This window comes from Anas acuta, chromosome 1 (assembly GCF_963932015.1).
Source record: "Anas acuta chromosome 1, bAnaAcu1.1, whole genome shotgun sequence".
Taxonomy (NCBI): Eukaryota; Metazoa; Chordata; class Aves; order Anseriformes; family Anatidae; genus Anas; species Anas acuta.
Window position 1 is genome coordinate 1,368,944 of NC_088979.1, and position 19,238 is coordinate 1,388,181.

The 19,238-nt window shown below is 47.8% G+C and overlaps 1 protein-coding gene across 1 annotated transcript in view; it reads left to right on the forward strand.

Annotated features, from left to right (window-relative positions):
- Positions 1–14,629, forward strand: part of SLCO2B1 (solute carrier organic anion transporter family member 2B1) — a 46,793-nt gene extending 32,164 nt beyond the window's left edge. Inside the window, exons 9-15 of the mRNA XM_068685603.1 lie at positions 3,859–4,023; positions 5,527–5,719; positions 7,659–7,812; positions 11,350–11,519; positions 12,550–12,614; positions 13,053–13,173; positions 13,914–14,629. Of these exons, the coding sequence (XP_068541704.1) occupies positions 3,859–4,023; positions 5,527–5,719; positions 7,659–7,812; positions 11,350–11,519; positions 12,550–12,614; positions 13,053–13,173; positions 13,914–14,088 (1,043 nt within the window). The 3' untranslated portion in view covers positions 14,089–14,629. The remainder of the gene's footprint in view (positions 1–3,858; positions 4,024–5,526; positions 5,720–7,658; positions 7,813–11,349; positions 11,520–12,549; positions 12,615–13,052; positions 13,174–13,913) is intronic.
- Positions 14,630–19,238: the final 4,609 nt, after the last annotated feature.

Genomic DNA, 19,238 nt, shown 5'->3' on the forward strand with positions numbered 1-19,238 from the left:
TAAAATCAGCTGCATCTTTGTGTAGAGTGGTGTTAATCCAGTGCAATGAGCTTGTCTGGAAATGAGGGGGCTGAGGAAGCCTCTTAGAGCTGAAAGGAATCAGCTGGGCTTTGGTTTGTGTAGGCTACGGCTAAGGGTCACATTTGTTTGAAAGAAATACTTGGATCTCTGGCAATTACTTAAGGCAAGGAGCCCTACAAAGCCAACCCATGTCGGCTTCCTCCATATTCCCTTCCATTTATTAGGAACTCCTTGTTTTAGTAAGGTCAGTGGAGGGCAGGCACAGCCAGACGAGCGTGGGCAGGTTTCGATCTTGCTCTTTGCGCCCTTTGCTCATCACAGCCTGATGCTGAGTTCGAGGAACAAGCCAGGGGGGCTGCTCCCCTGTCGAGCTTGCACCATCATTTAGCAAACCAGTGATTTTCACACCAACACTCTGCTCTCTGCCACTGAAAAAAAAAAAAAATGAATAAAAATGAGCTCTCCGTGCCTGGGTGCAGAGAAGGAAATACCTGCGCTCAGGGTTTGCATCCGGGCTGTGCTAATAAATTTGTTATTTCTGAGAATTTATCCCCTAAATCCCAGTCCGGAAAATGATGATGTGGCTGCAATTTTGGCCAGGAGAGCAACCTTGCTGAAATCCCTGGGGTTTTCTAATAGCAGCAATGACAAATCTCAGGGCTGGGACTCACCGAGACATGGACAGAGGCATAAAGGAGCAAATGTTTGTCCCAGGGCTCTAGAGGGCTGCCAGCATTTGTCATGGCAGGGCTCAGGCTTTGTGCCCACCAGAGTGGACTGCAGAAAGGAGCTTTTTGACCCAGGATTTCTTCACGACCCAAGGCTGAGGAAGCTCCAGGTGAGGCAGCCGCTGCCTGTTCAGGCTGTGATTCAGCAGGGCACTTGAAACTCCTCCTGGAGCAGTGAAAGGATGAGGAATGCCTTTTCGACTTCCTCACTTTCTTAAGGCTTGGCAGAGGCGAGCACTGAGTAACTAAGTTGGCCTGGAGGAGAAAGATGTTCAGAAATGCTGTTGAGTCACTTCGTTCGGCTTAAATGATGCAAAATGGAGCACGATTGTGGAGAAGGAAATGCATTTTGTCATTTGTTCTGTTGCTTCAGTGCACAGGGAGATAACAGAGCAAAATAAGGCTTCAAGGATTTTTTGCCACTTGTATTATCGGGAACAAAGCGAGGATGGGTTAGAGCCCATCCCGGGGGGTGCTTCGTGTTCTCCGTTTCTCTGCAAGCCACTGGGCTTTAAATTTTTTCTGGGACAAGGTGTGATGAGCAGCAGGACTACTCTGCAAAGCCCTGGGAACTGTGCTTCAAGGACAGGAAGAGCTTTTCCCCTCCGCAACCAGCAATAACAGGATGGAGCCGTGTACAGGATAAACACTCAGGCAAAGCACTGGGGACCTTTCCTAACAATGAGGTCGATTACCCGAGGAGTGAGCAGGCTCCGCTTGCTGGAGTGATTCAAAACTAGGAAAGTCAGAGCACCGTGGGGAATGGGCTTGGCTCCTGCACAGATGCGCCGGGTGACATTGGGTTGCACCCTGCTCCTCGCACTCACAACGTGCTCCTTCTGCAGCCCTGCTCACAGCAATCAGGAAAGTGGGATTTAGCTAGCTAGAAGTCATTTCCATTGCTAATTTTCAGGCTTCTGTTGAAAACACCTGGGAGGATGTTCAGCTTCTGTTGCACACACTGGGAATTAATCCATTAAAGGTGATCTTCAAAGCAATTAAAACCCGGGGCTTGCGACTTGTTTGTTTCTCTAGGATGCCTAAAGAAGGTTTCAAGGATTTTTTGTTCATTATTTTAAAGTTTTTTAGAACTTTTTTTCCACTTGTTTTTAGTATCTGGCCAGCTTCCTCCCTGGAGCTATAATGCAGACCAAATTTGTAAGGAGAGGGTGACGGCAAAGGGCAGCAACCTTACTGCCTCCCAACGTGCCGTGGGAGACCTGCCGGCTGTCCCAGCCTTACAGCTCTGCCCTGGTGACCACAGGGTAAAGACTGGAGAACTTTAGGTAAAAATAAATCCTTTTGTAGACGATTCTTCCGCAAAGAAAGCTGGATTAGCTCTTGGAGATCTTTTCAGCAAGAAAGTGGTCTCATATTTGCAACAGATTTTCCAAGTAAGTTAATTTTTCAACTAAGATTTTCCAGTATGCAAACTAGGCACAAATATGCTTCAAAAAACAAAGATTTCATTGATACTTCAGAGCAAATCACCTCCTTTTTTTGAGGTCCACATTGGTCCAGCACTGGGATATTGTCACGACCCCTTCCCTCCTTGCAGCCACCAATGGGTCTCTGCTCTACGTGTGACTTTTTGGGGACGAAAAGAGCTAAAACAAACACGCAGCTTGGGGCAGTTCCCAGGCGAGCCCCAGATGGTTCTCCCTGCCGCAGCCTCTGCTGGAGCAGCTAGAAAGATCGTCCCGATTGTTTGTGAGCTGCGGAGAATTAACGCCATTAATTTACGGCAGGCCCTCGCATTAATCCTCCCCGTTAATTCCTTATCTCTGCTCCAGCATATTGGCTTCCAGAGCCCTCGTCTGGGAAGCTCATCCGCTGTTTGTCTGGAAGTTGCCTTTATGCGTGCCCTTTGCTTGCGTGCTGCAAAGCCAAAGGAAGAGCACGGAGGAGGCACAGAATGAGGGGGAGCAGAGGCACGAGCAAAAAGGGGGCTCAGGCTCTGCACGAGGGAGAAATCTCTCCAGCTTGGAGAGCTGCAGCTGGCGGGTGTCAGAGCTCAGCAGCCTTCATCCCACGGGGTGGATGCCTTTGAGCAAAGAGGTCTTTGCTTAAGCAGCGAGGGTTCAGCCACAGGGGAATCTGCTGGTGTTTGTCTTGCCTGTAATCCCAAAAATGCGTCTTTGCCACTGAAACTGAAAGGACATTAAAACTGCAACCGCAGCAAAGAAATAAATTAACTCCTAACGACCTCCCAGCTCCTTTTCATTTTTTTTTTAATTTTATTATTTATTTTTTTTTTACAAGAAGCCATGCCAGAAAGTTTCCAGCCCAGGACTGTCCATCCTTTGGAGGCAGGAGATGAGCACAAAGATTCATCTGAGGCTGAAAAGCTACCCCAGAGCCACTTGGTTTCCTCCTAAGGCATCCCAGGTCCCTGGCAGCTCTAAATAAGAGCCCAGCAGGAGGTGATGCTACAGATTTGTCCTCTGCATTAGCAGATGCTCAGGGTTGCTCGAGCACATCGCCCAGGTGTCGAGGCCAGCTATCAGTTTTCTTGGGTCAGGATGCTTCACTCAGAGCTTGCTGACGCCTCCAGGACTTTTCCACAAGACACGTCTTGTTAGATGGCTGCTGATTACTAGAAGCAGCCAAAAATGCTCTGATGGGAAGAGTTTTCCCTTAGAAACTGCTCATTTGTTTACCCCAAAATGCCGTGCAGGACAGGATTTATTTTATCAACATTTTCAACATTTCCACATTTTTTGTTTTGCAGTGCTTGGGCGTTTGGTTTCTGTAATGTCCTGATGCTTTATCCTGACTTCTTCATGTCCACTTTGTCACACAAGCCTGAAATAGCAAATCCTGAAAGCACACATTCTGACCTTTATGAGTAAAATCTTTGGAAGAGCTCACTCCTCCCAAGTAGTTAATTCTGCACAAAAATAGGAATAGGAATAGGAATAGGAATAGGAATAATAATAATAATAATAATAATAATAATAATAATAATAATAATAATAATAATAATAATAATAATAATAATAATAATATAAAATAAATAAAAATCAGGGAAATTCGATGCCTTACCACGAGTAATACTTTGCCATTCGCCTCTCCTGGATGCAGCAGATTTCTCCTTTTCCTTTTTCAGACTTTCCTGTGGTCCTGCTGAGGAACCTCCGCCACCCCGTCTTCCTGCTGGTGGTGCTGGCTCAGGTCAACCTCTCAGCCATGGTCGCTGGTTTGGCAACGTTCATGGGGAAGTTCCTGGAGAGACAGTTCTCCCTCACGGCCTCCTTTGCCAACATGATCATCGGTAAGCGTTGCTGTCACGCTCAGGGGCTTGCCAGCTTCTGAGCTCCTCTTTGAAAATCATCTGGAGATGATTGAAGGAGCAACTCTCCCTCCAGAGCTGCCAGTCTCCTTCCATCACCTCCAGAGGGACACAGCACGAGGTCCCTGCCAGTTTCACTTCTCAGGCACTAGCTACCTTCTTTCCTTTACCTCCCACCTGGCCTTGCTCAAATAAAACCCGTTAAGACCTGGGAAATGCTTATCAAAAGCAGCTCACTATATTCAAGGAGAGGAGACGAATTCATTGCATTAAAGGAGCAAAGAAACATCGTGTGTGAATTGTGCACATTTCTATGGAAGGGATTACTTTGCGTTAATCATTAGCTATGGTTCTTTTCAAAAGTAGAGAGCAAATAAAATGAAAAAGAGCAAAAATCCACGCTTGCATTCTGGAGACACCTTGCAGCAAGAGACCAGCCTGGTTGGTGTGCTAATCCTCTCTAAGCTCTTCAAAATGTTTACTATCGTTGGACTAATTGCTCACAAAAGTTGGGCTAATTTCTTGCTGTTGGCATTGTTACGAAGGAAAGGGAGAAGTTGTAAGCAGGATATGCTCTCCTGAGACCAGACTGCTTTAACTTGCATTGCAATACCCAGAATGTTCGGACCTGCCTGTGCAAGCTTGTTGTGGTAACACAAATATGAAGCTTGCAATCCGCTGGAGCATTCTGAGGTCTAGACAACAGACAAAGAAATATTTTAAATGTATTTTTAAACAATGCATGCTCAGAGTAAGTATCTCCTAAAGTCTCTAACAAATAAATCCGAAGAATGTAAGCAGATTGGAAGATTACATGCTGCAGCAGTGGTTCCCAGGCTTGATTTACCCTTTAAAGGGTGTTACTTGTTAAAGATGTGCACTGAATTTCTCATGTGGATCTACCCAGTAGCTCTCCCAGCTACTGCTTCATCATTCTCTGTTATACAAAAAGCTTTCTGTAGCTGGAAATCCTTTCCTTCTGTGGGTATTTATGGGCTGCAGGCAACCTCCCTGTTGATTTTGTGATGAATTAAACACATTGCACCTTTTTAGTATCCCAATATAAGGTGGGTTTTTCAAAACTCCAAGTCCATCATGGAAACGTTCACAGTCTTCTAATGATGACAACAGAAGCAGCCCCATTATTATATCAATGGTTTCATTATGCAGAAATTAAATATCCTCTCTGGGTTTACTTGTTATTTCCTCCTGTCTGAAAAAAAATCACGTTTGCTGGATTAATTAATCACAGCTTTACACTAGCTCCTCCATCTCCTCCATGCACCGACACAGAGCCTGTTTGCTGCAGGAGCCAACTGTCCTTGCAAAGCTGCTTTCTGACCTTAGCATTACTCCAGCAGTCTCTCTGCAAAACCCTTGGTCCCCTCCAGATCAGTGATGCTGAAAAAAATAGAAATCCCACGATAAACCCTCTGGGCCTGAGACGGCTCGGAGGATGGACACCAAGGACCTGTCTTTTCCCAGGTGCCGTGAACATCCCTGGGGCGATGGTGGGCATCGTGGTGGGTGGTGCCATCCTGAAGAGGTTCCAGGTGTCCCTGAAGCAGTGCAGTGCCATGTGCGTCCTGGGCATGCTGCTCTGCCTGCTCGTGGCCTTCCCCCTTCTCTTCCTCGGCTGCCCCACGCAGAAGGTCGCCGGTGTCACCTACGGTGAAAGGTACTGATGGCACCAATGGGGCTGGGGTGGTGTGGTGTAAATGCCTGAAGTAACTAGGAAAATAGAACTAACATTCACATTTTAAGGAAAAGGTACAGCTTTGAAGAGGCTTTCAGGGTAGGGCATAACTGCATTATCTGAGCGTTCCCTAGGCTCCCAACCTTAGATGCTATCGCGCTGGGGAAACTTGGTGTGCTAGCTCTAAGGAACACCACGGAGCATGGAGTGGAGTGGAGACACCACGGCTAGGCTCTGTAATCAGGTGGGGCCTCGATTGTTCTTGTGCACAAAGCTGCACTTTTTGCCACCCTAAGCCAAAGACCTGTCATGTTTTGACAAATGCTGTACCCTAGTGTACTTTTTGCTCATTATAATATCATTATAATACCAAAACACACCTCCATCCCAAAAGCTACCCGCCTCCAAGGTGCGACCACCCCTCACTGAGCATGCGCTCTGAATTTCTCGGAGCCTATTACTTTAAACGGAGACGGGAAAACTTTACACCAATCATAACTAAGATATGCTTGACTAGAGCCACTCAAGCTCCACCTAAAAGATAGAAAATAATATAAATTGGCCCAAGAGAGAGGGGATGTTAGGGAAGATACCATCGTCAGGGGAGATACCATCCCGAGGACATACAACATCCTTAGGACCTCCTGACTCCTGGGATCAGTCAACGGGCTGAGCCTCTCTTCCCCCCCCATTGGGACGCCTTTGGGTGAGATCTGAATATTTGCTTATAAATCTCTATAGAGTCTTTGATCCTTTTAACGCGTTTATTTCTAGGCTGCGCACCTGTAACACCTGTGACACCTACAACACCTATAACACCTGTATAACATCTGTAACACCTATAACACCTGTGTATTTCATGCATACCAGCTTGCTTTTGCAGATAGTCACTATCACCGGCAATCCAAAAGAACCTGATTATCTGTTGCTGTAATAAACCATACTTGATTGCATTGTGATAGCTCTCATTAATGCGACTAGGGTGAGGGTGGTTATCCGTGATAGTTCAGTGTTCTGAATCTAACCAGACCCCCAGGTGGTTAATACGTTTTTGGTGAATGTCCGAACGGACCCCCAGTTTTGGTGAATGTCCGACTGGTTCAGTACTCTGAATCCAAACGGGCCCGTGACGGTTAATCAGCTACACCCCTTTAACGCGACAGGTGGGTGGCTGCTGGTGGCGGGGGCATCACTGTTGGACCCCCCAGCTGCATGCTTGGGGGCTGAGACGGGAGTTAAGGGTTATATACACCCAGGGCTGGGGTTATTCCCTCTGCAAAACGCTTAACAAGCTAGGAAATTTACAATTTTGTGAATAAAGCCTGCATCTGCTGTGTCCTTACTTGTTCTAGCTTCATTGATGGGTTGTGAAACCCGAGCGAATGCTTTCTTTGGCACAAATAGTGCAGGATCCAAATTTCATCCTGGAAAGCCTGGCGTGCTGCTCATGAGGCCAGTAACGTGGCCAGAGGCCAGCTTCAGGAGCGTGCCCTCAGAGCCAGGGCTTCTTCCCTGCACTGCCTGCCCTCTCAAAAGGATTGATTTGGGTTTCTACAAGCTGATCCGTGCACATCCCATAGTGAGAGCTGGCTCGAGCCCTGTGCTCTCCACCTCCCACAGCCAGGCATCGCAGCCCTACACCCTGCATTTAGGGCTGGGAATGCAGAACGAAGGAAGTGGGCGACTCCCACGACTATTGGTGGTCAGGATGTTTTTCCTGGGCATTGAGCAAAGGATCTGTGGCTTATAGTGGAATTTCTATGCATCCTTTTTTTTTATGGGGGAGCATTAAACAATCAATGTTTCTTTACTAATCCCCAGGTAATACCTCCAAGTAATAATCCCCCAAAATATCTCCCATATAAGATGCATGTTAATGATGCTCAGTACCACGCATTTATATTTATTCTTTCTGTTGTAGCTCTGACTTTGGGGTCCATGCCTTGGAGTGCAGCTTCCATTGTAACTGCCCCGAGAAAGCCTACAACCCCATCTGCGGCTCTGACGGTATCGAGTACATCTCGCCCTGCCAAGCTGGCTGTGAGGTCGTGAATATCGACAGCAATTCAGTCCTGGTGAGTTATTCCCACCGAGCCAAGGCAACAGGCAGAGAGCTTCCAGATATTCAGCCTCTGAGGACATCGAGGTGTCTGTCCCCATCCACTGCTTCACCCCAACTTGGGTTCTGCACCAGGAACCCAGCTGCAAAATCTCCCTTGTTATCCAGGAGCTTGAGTGGACTTTTTGCAGATGACACAAGGACCTTCTGCTTTCCCTTCATCCTAAATTGTGACCAACAAGGTCACCTCCTTTAGCTGCGTGTCCTGCACTGAGCGAAGGGCTGAGCACTTTGGTCACCCGGTGTGACACCTCTCATACTCAAGGGACGCTTTCTCCATGGGGTCAGCTGCCCCCACTCCACCAGGCTCCTGCTGTGAATTGGCTAATCCGCGTTCCTTGAGTAGGGACCTATGGAAACCAGGCTCCTAATTCAGGCATCAAGTTCTCTGAAACAGGTCAAGGTCTGAGTGCTTGCATTTTTGCAAGGTGTGAAGGCAAAATATCAATGCAGGTGGCACAATTTCCTGTGAAATATTAGCCAAAACCACACAGCTGAAACCTACACTGGGGAAAAATGACCCAAGTGTTTTTATCATATAGCTTATTTTAGTGGTGCTGCACACCACACCATACATCAGGCGTCTGTAGATTGTGTATAGGGATGAAGAGAGAAGAGGTAAATCTTACTTTTGGGGACTCTTTTAGCAATTCTGTATGCTCTGGGAAAGCCAAACCTAGAGGGACCATTGCTCCAGCTCACACACCGTTGACATTTAGCATGGTTTCTCTCCCATTTTCAGGCCAGGAAGACTTGTCCCAGGGCTGGGCTTTCACTGAGCCCTTTGCCTGTTGGGTCTCCAGGCAATACGGCTCAGCGAATGCATAATAAGGAAATCTCTGCCAGTTCAAAAACCTAGCTGAAAATTGTTAGCAGTGCATACAGGGTAAATGGGTTTCCGCCGTGTTCTTGGCACAGGATATATTAGCAGCGTGGGACCGCCTGGGCACTTTTTAGCTGCATTTTGTTAATTAACAACACTTCATTTTAATAACATTTACATTTTCTGCCAGAGCTTAGTCCCCAGTGTGCTTTTATGCACTCCCGTGCCTGCCTTTTGTGCAGCAGATCCTTTTCAACTGCTTCTTCCTTGGGAAAGACATCTCCAGCCCTTTGACATCCCCTGCTCCTGGACATCGCCCAGTCCTCTGGTCATTTTAGGCATTGTTGCATACAGCCACAACAAAATAAGGGCTCCCTTTACAGTGCCATGCAAACACTTTTTTTTTTTTGGAAAACCAGCAATATTCCTTCCTTTAGCACTTAGCCCATTTGCAAACAGAGCAAACCTCAGTCCTGGGCACCTGCAGCCTCCCGCAGGGTGCATCCTGCCCTGCCATCCAGGTCGTTCATGAATGATACCCAGGACTGAGGGTACCTTTGTGCCATGGGGTTTGTCTTTCATAAAACCCTTTTGAACCCCATCACGAATGGCCGTGGGTGGCGGCAGGGACATCCCTCTGCTGCCAGCTGGTCTGTGGACATCCCAAAATGAGAATGGCCGCAGGGTCTGAGCTGGGAATAAAGAAAAGCGAAGGGAAATTCATGCACAGTTGGATGGGAGCCTCTCTGCCTCTTAAGAAAACAATTGCCTGATGTTTTTTTTGGGCACACCGCCCTGACAAACCCGGGGCTGGCCGCCTGCCATCCAGCAGCCCCTTCCTGCCCAGATTCACCGCCCCGTTGTGGGGATGCTCTCGGTTTTCCTCCTCATCCCACTGCTCCGGTGGTTGTCCCAGCAGACAGAGCATCCTCGTGGCACCACATCCCAGACGATGACTCTCATGGGGATGGGCCACCCATGGCTTTGTGGTTTCTCCCCCCTGCTCGGGGGGTTTTGCAACTGGGCTCATGTTCCCTGCTCTGAAATCCTCCAAGAGTTCAGATGAGAGAAGCAGAGCATGGCTTTCAGGCTCCACTCCAGGCATCTACAGCCCTTTTTCTCCGTTTATATTTATGCAACTGCCCTAAATGTTGTGACTGATTCTCTGGAAAAGGTGGTGATCACACAGATCAACAGAGCTTTAATTTATCTAATTGCTTTTTTTTTTTTTTTTAATGGCTTTGGCCCAAACTCATCTCTCCTATCATGGGCACTTATCTATGGAGGGGTTGGATCATCCTCTTGAGACCCACATCTCCTTCGATGACTGCAGAAGGAGCCTGGTTTGGTTTAGCTCGCTTCAGATGTCTGGAAGAGATAAATCCTGGTCTTAATTTGAAATATTAAATCCTCTTTCCTGGAGGTGGGAGGAGGGGCTGCATCCCCTTTCATCCCAAATCTTCCCCCTGCTCTCGGCAAGGAGCAGATCATTGTGGATCCCTTGTACAAGAATCGGTCACGCTGCTTCCCTTGGCAGTGATGGGGAACGGGGAAGTCTGTCCCCCTCAGGGAACTCCAAGATCACACCCTCTTTATTTAAAGGTCTCCTCCAAATAATGAGTTATTCAGGGAAAATAAACAAGTAAATAAAGAATAAAAAAAAAAGAACGAGAATTATAACTAAAAGCTGGGGAAATAGAAGAAAATCTCATGCTTTGCCCGGGGCATCCTTCCTTTGCAAACAGAGTGCCGCTTATTTATGACCCTCTCTCAAAGGTGAGGTTTTGCATTTTCTCCCAGGAGCTGTTTCCTGGTTTAACACCCTGGTTAAAGCTCCCAGGTGCTGCAGGGGGGCTGCTCCTCTGCCCGTTTTGGCTGCCAGCCCTGCCCAGCATCACCCTGGGGTGCAGGATCTCGCAGCCAAACCCCCCTGCAGGAGACAAGCTGGGGATGCAGGATGGTGCCCGGCTGCTCCCCTGGAGATTTCTGCCCCCAAAATATAACGCAAGCCAGCGAGCTCACGTCAGGTTCGAGTGTTTTATCAGCTGCTGGTGAGACTGTTCCGTGCCAAGAATCCAGATTTACTCACGATGCCGGAGCATTCAGCTGACAAATGATGGCATTAAATAAACCCGTGCCCAAGCATCCTCGGTGCACAGCAGGCAGGGATCAAAAGGACTGGGAGCACAAGCCCAAAAGGATGGCTGCAGGGGTAGAGAGGCATTGCCGGGGCTCATGTGGACAAGGCAAGGATGTGTCAGGGTTGGGAGCACGTCCAAGTGTCCCTGGAAGCACAGACATGGAACTAAAACCCCACCGTGGGCCCAGCTCTGCTTCCCCATCAGCCAAATGAGCTCACACGTGCGACATCCTAGTGATGCCCATGGGATCTGGTGGGACTGGAGCTCCTTCCAGAGGGGACAGCGTGTTGGGAGCTGGATGTGGGGATGGAAAAATATGTTTCCTCATCCGCTCAGCCTGCTACCCTCTGTCAGATTCATTATTTCTTTTTATTTCCCAGCTCCCAGTAGTGTTGAGTGCTAATTACCGCTAATTATTTACAGACAAAACCCAAACACCCGCCCTCCCTCTGACAGCTGGCAGCGATCCCTGGCATCCCCACTGCCGTGATCGAATGAGCAGCCTCTGGTTTTCCTCTCCCCTTTGCAGAACTACACCAACTGCAGCTGCATCTCCAAAAACGGGCCGGGGGGCTTCGCCAAGCCCGGGACCTGCGGCACCGACTGCTCCCACCTCCTCCTGCCCTTCGTGGTGCTCTCCTGCGTGGCCGGGATCCTCGCCAGCACGTCCCACACCCCGTCCTTCATGCTCATCCTCAGGTGGGGACACCGGGGTGGCACGGGGCTGGGTGAAACCCCTGGGTGCTCCTCTGGGGGCGTGGAGAAATTGGGGAAACCGAGGAGCGGAGAGGAAGGGTCTCTCTGGGGGACTGGAGGGTCAAATCACCCCCATGCTGAGCCTCGTGCCCAGTTCCTCCTGCTGTTTTTATGGGGTTTTAGCACAGGGGGCTTCCCTGCCCCTCTCCTCTGGCTGTGCACGTGGCAGTCCATCTCCCCCTTTTGGTCCCGCAGCCATCCTGCTCCTTCTCCCCACCCACGGCTGATACTTCAGTAACGAGCCATGCCATTAATTAATCACTTTTTAATGCAGCTCTGTGTTAAGCTAGGAGGTTTAATTGCACATCATATATAAATGATACCTTCAAGCCCATTTCCATGGTTAATGCACTCAGAACAGTTGCTTTTCAGGGAGGAGCTGTGGTCAAAGCCTATTTTTACCTCGACCCCCAGGCAATATTAAATCACTATTTATGCTACAAGTGAACTCTGCAAATGCCAGAGAGAAAGGAAAAGGTGTACTGCCGCTTGGGGTCCTCTTGGTGTGACCCCAGCAGGAACCACAGCCCAAAATGGGCTGAAAAACCCTGGGGTGCCACCAAAATATACCCTGGGACAACACATCACAAAAAAAAGTCACATCCTCAACGGGTAAATCACTTGTTCAGTTACAGAAAGCCATCCTTGTTCGGCAGAGCCAGCAGCTATAATGTTTGGGATTTACTCATACAGACTCTTTAAATTAAAAGCAAAAATACTTGGCTGAGCTCCTCCCTGTTTCCTGCGGGGCTGGGTAGGTTTTCCAAGCCAAGAAAAGACTGCGGTGAGCTTCCAGCCCTAGTGAATGAACTGACCTCAGTGGGAACTGCCCCGGGTTCCTGGTGGTTGAGCTGGAGGGTGACTTTCTGGGTGGGGGTGCGATGCCAGGGAGGGAAATATCCATCCTTGCATAAGAGCAGCAGGGCACGCTTTCAATTTTATTTATTTTATTTTTTTTATATTTTTTTTTCAGGAGCATCCAGCCCGAAGACAAATCCTTTGCCGTTGGGATACAGTTCATGCTGCTGAGAATTTTAGGTAAATTAAAATCCGTTGAAATGCCACCCTGGAAAATCATGGCAGGTGTTTGGAATTTATGTGGGTTTCATCCCCGAGCTGTCCCAGGGCTGCAGAAATGTGCTCTGTGCAGGGTTTCACACTGTTGTAAGCCTCCCAGGCTGTGCGTGGTGGGGAGGAGAGGAGGCATCTCCATCGGGGTGCATCCGTGTGGCTAAGTGAAGGAGGGCAGGGAGTGAATTTGGGTCCAGGAGGACAGCCTCTGGCTGGGTACCAACACTCCCATGTTTGCCCTGGCAAATTGGGGTGGCTGCGAATCACATCCCCCAATCCCACAGGATATTTTTCACGTGGTGGGAATTCCTTTTCACCCAGAGGCCCCCAGAACTGCAGCCAGATGGGCTGGGTCTGTCCCAAACAGATGTTCCCGTGCCATAACAAAGCCCCCTCTGCTTGCAGCGTGGATGCCAGGACCCGTTCTGTACGGCAGCGCCATCGACACCACCTGCATCCTCTGGGAGAAGAAGTGTGACAGGAACGCAGCCTGCAGATACTACGACAACAACCTCTTCAGGCACAGGTAGGGCTGGTGGTGGGGGCGAGGGATGGGGGGAACGTGGCCCTTTATGCCATGGGATTGCCTTTAATAACGTGCTCTTATGGTCAGCCCTGAAGTGGTCAAGCAGTTGGACTTTTTATGGTCTTTGTAGGTCCTCTGCTAATTCACAGTGGTGTCCAGGAAAGGCTTGGAGGGAAATCTTTGGCAAGAGCCAAAATTATGCCAAGGACCGTGCCTGTCCCAACCCCTTCGCCACCACTCAGCACTGCATCACCCCCCAACGCTACCCACAAGCTGGTGCGGGGTCCCTGTAGGATGCTTTGCACCCTAGGGTCCATCTTCCCACAGGGAGACACACAGAGGACACCAAAACTGATTTGTGCACCCTGGAGGGGCTGGAAGGGAGCTGTAGGTGTTTTTCCATTCCCACTGCAAATTCATCCTTGCTAAACGAGTCCCTGCCCGATAGCTGCAGCAAGTCCTATTCACCCTCAGCCCCAAGACATATTTTTATCTGCCTCCTTTTTACCAGGAGATGTGATCTGTTAACGCAATACCAAAGAGAAGGGTTTGATGGCTATTCCTCTTCTTTTTGCCATCCTCCTTAGGAGCCCAGCTTGCAGCTGAGTGGGGCCAGCTCTGCCCGAGCAGCCCATCCCCATGCTCGGAGTCTTCTGGGTGCCTGGGGATGTCGAGTTTTGGTGCTTGGTTCACACAGCAAAGCCATTCCTGCCCTGATTGATTGTGTTTCCACACCACAGGTATCTTGGCCTCCAGTTTTTCTTTGAGGTGGGCGCTTTCCTGTGCTTCGTGACCGTGTACATGATCCTCAGGAGGCAGGAGATGGAAGCCAGAAACGCACCAGAGACAAAGACAGACCCGGAGAAGAAGAAACTGGCAGAAAGCACCACAAAGGGCCCAGAATCCAAAGTCTGATGCCAAAAAATGTGAATTGTCATCCGTGCCCAGGGAGGCGAAGCTGTGTGAATCACCCTGGACTCGAGCTGTGAAGGATGGATGCTCGGAGTGATGGACAATGGGGCTGCTTCCCACTTTTCCTCTGCAGTGCCTCGGGAGCCCGTCCACGCATGAGTGGTGCAGGTGGCACCTTCACAGGGGGTAGTCCACGCACATTAACCTTTGGACATTCCAATTTTCTGGATTTTTATCCTCCAAAGTGTTTGTTCCTGCTGACAGTCTCAGCGACGCCAGCACCGACCATAAACCAGAGACCTGAGAGTTGTTGGCTTTTTTTTTTTTTTTTAAATAAATGGTTTTTACAAAAAAAAGTGTTTTGTAGTGAACCCTTGAATGATGATCTGTCCTTGCTCCCCCAAAATGCTAATTATTCTTGTTCCTTCTGCTCTTGTAAGGTGTTCTCTATCCTTGAAGGCTTCACCCAGCTGCAGGCTTGTAGCACCTTGGCAGCATAGCCACATTTTGCAGTAATAACAATAACAACTTATTTTTGCCTTGTCTTGCCACAGTACCTTATTGAAGTACATAACGTTAAGGTTCCTTCCCATATTTTTGTTTGGGAAAAGCAAAACTTTTCCCAGGGGAGCCCGGCCCTTTTGCAGACTGAGCAGAGCTTGTGGTTAATGGGTTTGCCCACAGAGCAGGCAGCCTCGCTGTGCTCCTTGAAGGGGCTGCTGTCAGAGGCAGCCGTAATTACGAGGCAAAGGTCGAGCCTGGTATTATTTTGGTGCAGCTTCCCCTGTTTTCTGCATTCTTTCCGTCTCAGGGCTCCTTTCCACCCGAGTGTAGATTGTGTTGGTGGCCTCGTCCCATCAGCGTGCCATCACAGACCATTGGTACCTTGTAATTTTTGGCTCCAGAGTGGAATTCAGTAGCAAAACCAAAACTTCTAAGTTCACCCCAAACATGCAGAGGAAAAAAAAAATAAATAAAATACACCGTGGAGAAAATCCATTAACTCCTCACAGCCTGGCAGCTGGTCCTACAATAAGGTTTGGGGCTTAGCCCTCGCTTTCCTGCCTGGTTTTGGGCTCTGGTGAGGTTTTGTTCCCCTTTCCCACTGCCCACGTGAACCACTCCGTGACTCTGACCATGAGTATCAAAAAGCCAAATTTGGGGACTCTGCACTGTTCTTGGTTTCCAAGTCATGACCAGGTAAAATAAGCTTCCAAACCAAAACTGTTGGCAGGTGTGGAATAGGAATGAGGTTTTTTTTTTTGGACAGGAGGGAAGGGGCAGACCACGACATACCCTCCCTGCACCCAGCAGAGAAGGGTCTTTCCTGGCTAAGCACAAGTCCTCGGCTTGCAGGCGGTTTCCTGCCTCGTTCAGCCCAACCTCAAGCTGCTCCAGGGTACTTTCCAAACCAGAGCAAGCTAACGACAACACCATTTGTTTCATACAGCACCAAAAGCTGAGGGCTGCGGTGTGCTGAGCCAGGATTACCCCTGGACTGGGGCAGGCAAAAGGCACCCACACGATGGCCATATCCATATTTATCCATATCCATATTTATCCATATCCATCATATCCATATTTTCACATCCTACAGAGATTTTTTTCTCAAGCAACGCACAGTACAGCACAAATTCTGACTTTCTTCATAACCCCTTTATCAGATGAGAGCTCTCCATGGGTGAGCAGCCAAGGCACTTGCAAACAGCAGCTCTTAACTTTGTGATCAGCTGTAAGTCTATTATTAGTTTGTGTTTGTTTGGTTTTTTTTTGGTTGTTTGTTTTCTTTTTTTTTTTTTCTGCTGCAATTTCCATTAATTAGGGCTGGAGGTTCTATCAAGAGAAATGAAAGCACTTCTCCCCTTCTTCTCTTCTTTTAAGAAACGTGTTGGAAGTGGCTCTCCAGATTGTCCCCATCCCTCTTGAATTGGGAGCCCCAGAACTAAAATAAACCCCAAATTGGGTTTATTTTAGCCCAGGTAATGAACTTTATACCAATTTCTGGCTTGATTGCCTACTTGTCCGTGAGATGAGGCTGACCAGCCTGCTCAAATCTCTGTTGCAAAATTAACACACTTCCTCCTGCCCTTCCCTGGGGGACACAGGGGAAAACCTGGTTGTTCTCCTCTTGACAACAACTTTATTTTTATTTATCTATCACCCTTTGGCCTTCCCCTTTTTTTTTGGAGTCAGCAAGCCCAACAGATCCAACTTCTCGCTCTGGCTTGTGTTTCCTGAACCTTAATAAATTAATTTAAAAAATTAATAAAACCTTAAAAAATTAATAAATCCACCACTGCCACCTCGGGGCTCCCTCTGGTTCCTTCATGCGCAGCACCCAGCTGGGCACAGCTTCGCCTCCAAGCCCCCAACACCACAGAAACTCAGTAATCACTCCAATTTGACCCAATTTCACCGTAATTAAAGCCTTTGCTTGCGGCAGAGGAGCCCACACCCCAAACCTCCACCTCCATGAGGGTTTCCAACAAGTTGCATGCTGTGGACAGCAACACTGGTGCACTAGGCACGATGCTCATTCTTCTGGAAAAGAGCAAAGTTGGAGCTTTTAAATAATAAATAATAGCTTTTAAATTTTTTTTAAATAAACAAAATAATGGTTTTCTCCCCACGGTGCTCCTGGCCACCTCCCCGCGGCAATCAGAGCCCCCCAAGGGATTTCTCCTTCTCGCCTGCTGCTGTTAGAGGAGGGGGTTTTCCATCACGGGGGATACAGAAGGTCCCATGTGGGCTCACAAATCACATCAAACTTGAGAAAATCACATCCAACATTTAATTTCTCACCTCGCAGCTGGCCCACCTGGGGAGATATCTTGACTTCAGCAAGGATTTTGACCCTACCCCCAAAATATCCTTATAATTACCAGAAAGAGAGGGGGAAAATAATTACCAGCCATGCAGAGAGGGGGGAAAAGAGCAGGCGTAATTGGGAAGCTTCCCTTCCAGTCTCCTGCCTACCCAAAGGGATTTATCTGGCAGAATCTCACAAGGGTCCGTCCTGTCTCTGGCACTGATCAATAGTTTAATTAACGACTTGGATAATGAGGCAAAGAGGAGCTCATAAAACTCCTGCCTGAGGTCACCGGCGCTGCAGATGGCAGGATCAGCATTCAAATCATTCGTGGCGAATTGGAGAAACCTCCCGAAATCGATGGGCTGGGATTCAGCGCGGAGAGCAAACGGGGAAGGAACTTGATTGTAACCCCCCCCCTTGAACATGTCCATGGGGGGGGTTACAGACCCTGCGGTCCTACAGCAAGCAGAGGATCACTGAATCCCACCTATTTGGATGATCTGGTGCTGCTTCCCAGGTCTCGGGTTGAGGTCTTATAAAGAAATATTGTGAAGAAGGGGTCAGCTGCCTTTCCTGGCATCCCAAATGAGAGAAGGAGATAAGGGATTTGTGGCTTTGGGAAGGGTCTGAGCTGCTCCTCCTGCACCAACCCCAAATCTGTGCTTTCTACAGAGTCTCTAAAGAGCTCCATCTTCCCAAGGGAAAATTCCATCAACTAATTTAACGTCGATTAAATTAAACTGGCATTCACCAGAATTCACTTGCTGGGCTCTGCGGAGAGAAAAAAAAAAAAAATCCCTTGCACCTTGGGACAGAAAACTTAGTCCCAGTATTGCCAAATTGAGTGCGTTTCCCTACTTATTTCTGAGTGCCCTCCCTTCTTTTCTTTTTTTTTTTCCAGCTTTGCTTACTTGAAGGTCCAAGACAAACAGAGCAGAATAAATCAGGAAGCCTCTTCCGTGTTCGGAGACAGGTTGAGTAATGATTACTCTTGAAATACGAAATTCATCTTTTGGGGCTTAATGCACTCATAACAAACTCGTGCGGGAGCTTCGTGTCGAAGGCTTTGAAATCACTGCGGCGAGAGAACAACGTCCCTTATCCCCCAGATCTGATAAGGGCTGACACTGCGTCATTGAGAATATTCCCAGCTTCGTCCTAATCTGTTGCTTTCGGGGCGCTGAAGGACACGAGTGCTTTCAGACGGCGCCGATAAAGGCTTGTCATAACATTTTTAATCCCTCTCACCTCACTTTTCTAGTTAAAATGTCGTTTGCTAAGGAGAGCGGAACCTGAGATGGTTCCGAGCTCTGCACACCGTTATAATTTTCCAAGCAAAACTCAGGGGGAAAAAATAAAATAATAAAATAAAATAAATAAAATAAAATAAAATAAAATAAAATAAAATAAAATAAAATAAAATAAAATAAAATAAAATAAAATAAAATAAAATAAAATAAAATAAAATAAAATAAAGTAAAATAATAAAATAAAATAAAATAAAGTAAAATAAAATAAAATAAAATAAAGTAAAATAAAATAAAATAAAATAAAATAAAGTAAAATAAAGCAAAATAAAATAAAATAAAATAATAAAATAAAATAAAATAAAATAAAATAAAATAAAATAAAATAAAATAAAATAAAATAAAATAAAATAAAATAAAATAAAATAAAATAAAATAAAATTCCCCAGCTCAACTTGACTTTGAAATCTTCAGGCTGTTGTACGAGCTGTTAAATAAAGGTTTCCCTCCTCTCCATCCCCATCTCCTGCTTCTCCCAGCACCACGACCTCGTTGCACGTTGGGACTGGCCGTATCCAAAAGGCACCCAGGTGGAGAAAAAAATGCAAAGATTTGCAGAGATTTTCTAGCGGGCAAACTTTGGGTGCACCCTTGTGCCTCCACGGGGGTCCGTGGTGAGGATACAGGCAGCTCGGAGGATATTACAGCTTTATTTTTTTTCCAGGAAGCTGGAGAAAAACTGCAATTAACGGCTCAGCGTGCCAACGCCGTTTCCCGAAATCCCGGCTGCGAAGTGTCCAGGATTCCCCGTACCTCTGGGGAGCGATTGCAGAAAATATTCTGGGAACAGAGGGCCCAGAGCTGAGGAGCAGCTCAGAGAGCAGCAGTCAGCAGTGATTTGAGCTCGGTGCTGGCTGCAGAGAGCAGGCAGCCAGGCCAAAATTTGTCCCCACGGCACCCGGCCCCTCTGCGGTCCCCAGTGCCCCATTCCCAGCCCCACCAGTTTCAAGCCACGAGCATCTTTACTGGAGCTGGGAGGTGATTCAGCTTGTCCAATAAATCCCCTAGAGATGCCCAAAAAAAGTCTCCTAGTG